The 3,174-nt window shown below is 58.9% G+C and overlaps 1 protein-coding gene across 1 annotated transcript in view; it reads right to left on the bottom strand.

The window, feature by feature from the left end:
• Window positions 1-2,537: 2,537 nt before the first annotated feature.
• Window positions 2,538-3,174, bottom strand: part of OTOS (otospiralin) — an 11,471-nt gene continuing 10,834 nt past the window's right edge. Inside the window, exon 6 of the mRNA XM_011929645.1 lies at window positions 2,538-2,862. Within this exon, the coding sequence (XP_011785035.1) occupies window positions 2,678-2,862 (185 nt within the window). The 3' untranslated portion in view covers window positions 2,538-2,677. The remainder of the gene's footprint in view (window positions 2,863-3,174) is intronic.

Raw genomic sequence — 3,174 nt, 5'->3', positions numbered from 1 at the left:
CGTCTGTCTTTGCGCTGGCGAGGGCGGGCGTCTGCAACGCCTCTGATGGGCGGCCGGGCGGCCACAGAGAGAAAAGGCCGCCAGCAATGGGAGCAGTGCCTGCCGAGCACGCCTCCGACAAGGGACCAGATCCAGAATAAAGAGGGAGCTTCAGACTCAGCCGCAGGGACGGCCGGGTTCACAGGAGCCCAGGGCTTGACCTTCAGACGTTTGTCTGGAGAAGACACACTCGCGGCCAGTGAGCAGATGAAGAGGTGCAAGCAAACCAGGGCCCCACCGAGGGGCTGCTGCACCCCTGGGACGCCCAGAGTCAAAAAACAGCAAAACACGGGTGGAAGGGTGGAGAGTGAGACGCGGCAGCCGGGGCGGGAGACAGGGAGGCAGGTCCCAGAAAATCAAACACGGACGCCCACGTGGCCCAGCACTCCCCTTCCGGGCACAAGCCCAGAGGACCGAAAGCGGAGGCTCCAAGGGGCGTCTGTACCCCACGTTCACAGCAGCATTATTTATGATAAATGAATAAGGGGAGCGTCCCCCGCTGTCCCTGCCCGTTGACGGATACGTGCATAAGCACATGTGGTCCGTGCACGCTGTGGAGCATTACTCAGCCTTTAAAAGGAAGGGAGTGCCGACACCTGCTGCCGCGCGCATGAGCGTTGAGGACGCTCTGCCGAGGGAGACGAGCCAGTCCTAAGACCAACACCGCGCGGTTCCACTCAGCAGACGCCCCTAGAGGGGTCAAAGTCACAGGGACAGAAAGTAGAAGGGAGGTTGTCAGGGCCTGGGGAAGGGGCAATGGAGAGCTTGTGTTTAGTGGGGACAGAGTATCAACCTTGAAAGATGAAAAAGGTCTGTAGAGGGCTGGTGGTGATGGCTGCACAGTCCCGTGAATGTGCTTAATGCCACTTAAATGTGGTTAAGATGGAAACGAATGTGACAGAAAAGCGAGGGAAAGGAGAAGGAAAGGGGAAAGAGGAGGAAGAAGGTTGGAGGAAGGGAGGGAGAGAGGAAGAACAGGGGAGGGAAGGAGAGAAGCAAGAGGTCCTGGAACGGGACTTTGTCAAAGGTTCTTCGCTCAACCAGACTTCGGTGGCCTCCTAACCTCCTCCCAGGCCCATCTGTGCACGACATTGTCAGGTTCAGTTTTCGCAGAGAGCCCTGCTAAGTTGGTTTAGCCAGAGCCCTCCACCCTGGATATTGGATCGGGTTCCTGGTCCCCAGCATCCCCAGGATGTCTGATCGCCCAGGCCTGTCTTCAGCGAGAGCCCTGCGGGGTCCGCGGAGCCAGCATCCCCTTCCCGCACTGTGTTCCTCCTAGTCATTTTCCACCCCCGACCCCACCTGCTCCTCAGCCGCAAACCCCCAGTGCCTGTGCTGTTCAGAGCTAAGCCTGGTCTCCCTCCCCCACTGCAAGATCCCGTTGCGGTGGTCCCCGCACCTGTCTCCAGGGTTCAGCACAACTTCTGAAAATTTCTAATAAGTTTTCTTCAACAGACCTTAAAGGAGGTGGGTTTGGGGGTTAGGCTGCAGAGAAGTCGGGGGGCGGCATGGAGGAGAGTAGTTCCAGGGACAGGAATTGAGCTGAAATGTGAGGGGTGAGGGTGTGGCCTGAATAGGGTCCGCCTGGCCTGAGTGGACAGTGTGGGATGCAGGGAGAAGCAAGCAGTGGGCATCGCGTGAGCTTCATGCCATGCCAATGTGCATCACTCTGAAGGACCCAAGTGAAAGTCAGTCCGATGGAACAGGGGCTTGGCAGTGACCAAGAGGAGTGGCCCATTAAGTCAAGGTCTTTCCTAGCTAAGGGGTGGAGCCGTGGGTCTCCATGGTCTGCTTGTATACCCTATAGGGATGGGGAGCTCACCACCTGTGCAGAGGCCATCCCATTGCTGGAGGCCCACCCCTGAGACGCCATCATGCTGCCTGCCCAGCCTTCCGGTGCCCCAGGGTGCCTAGGTGAAGCCCCCTTCCTCCCAGCATCCTCAAAACCTAGAGCCATCCCTGGAAGACAGAGCCTGTCCAGGCCCCGCTGTCCCTGACCGATGACAGATACAGATGGGGTTTCTCACTTCCATGCCCTGCTGCCTCCTGGGTCCTGCTCCCAGGGGAGTGTTGTGGTGTGGAGTCAGCTGAGCCCTGACTGTGGCTTTGCCTGTTGCCCAGCTTAGTGGCCCAGAGCGAGGGTGCCTGGACTGGAATCTAGCTCCCCCCTAACCAGCTGTGTGACCTTAACAAGTCAGGCGGCAGTGGCCTCATGTCTCTGCCTCAGTTTCCTCATCTGTAATCTGGGGGAACTGCAGCACCCCCCAGGATCCTTGTGGGAAATGGATGAGAGGGAGACACAGAAAGCCAGTCCTGAGCCCGCCCAGGATATAAGATCCCTTGTTGATGCCGATGTGGATGGAAATGGTGCACATTTATGAAAGAGTTTATGAAAGTGCTCCCCAGGAATCAAAATAAAATCCGCTTCATTTGTGAAATAAAGTAAATGGGGCCTGAGTGCAGCTGTCCTTGAAAGACAACCCACAGTGCTGGTTGTACATCTTCAGTCCGGAGTTTATTGAGCATGAGACCAGGCCTGACTCCCCGCAGGGGCCAGGTTTTTGCCGGGACTCCATGCCTGCGGAGGCCCGACCTAGTGCAGCCTGGCGGGGCGGGCGGGCACCAGGCTGGACACCATTCAGTCCTCCTGATAGGGAACATGGAAGCCCAGGGTGCTCCCCAGGGGGAAGTGTGCAAAGAAGGTGCGGGCCATGTCCTCGATCTGGGGGTAGGCCCCCAGGGCCTGGAAGTGCTGCACGTAGTTCCAGAAGTCAGAGGTGGAGAAAGGCCAGTAGGGCATGGCCGGCAGCTCCGCGTAAGGGTCTGAAAGACACAGGACACCTGCCTTGGGGACTGTCCCCACGGTCCTGCCTGGAGACACCATCCTCGGAGGCCTCAAGGTAAGTGGATGGTTCCCAGCTGTGCCCACATGCCCACAGCGGTCCACCCTTCCCAGAGTGGTGAGCCCGTACCCTCTCAGCAGTCAGCAGTGGGGCTGAGCCCGTCCCCTCTCAGCAGTCAGCAGTGGGGGCCTGAGCCCGTCCCCTCTCAGCAGTGGGGGCCGAGCCCGTCCCCTCTCAGCAGTGGGGTGATGACCTAGGTCCCTGAGGATGCCTGGTCTGGGAGACAGAGGAA

The sequence above is a fragment of the Colobus angolensis genome, unplaced genomic scaffold (genome assembly GCF_000951035.1).
Source record: "Colobus angolensis palliatus isolate OR3802 unplaced genomic scaffold, Cang.pa_1.0 Scaffold82, whole genome shotgun sequence".
Lineage (NCBI taxonomy): Eukaryota > Metazoa > Chordata > Mammalia > Primates > Cercopithecidae > Colobus > Colobus angolensis.
This window is presented reverse-complemented; position numbering and strand designations above follow the sequence as displayed.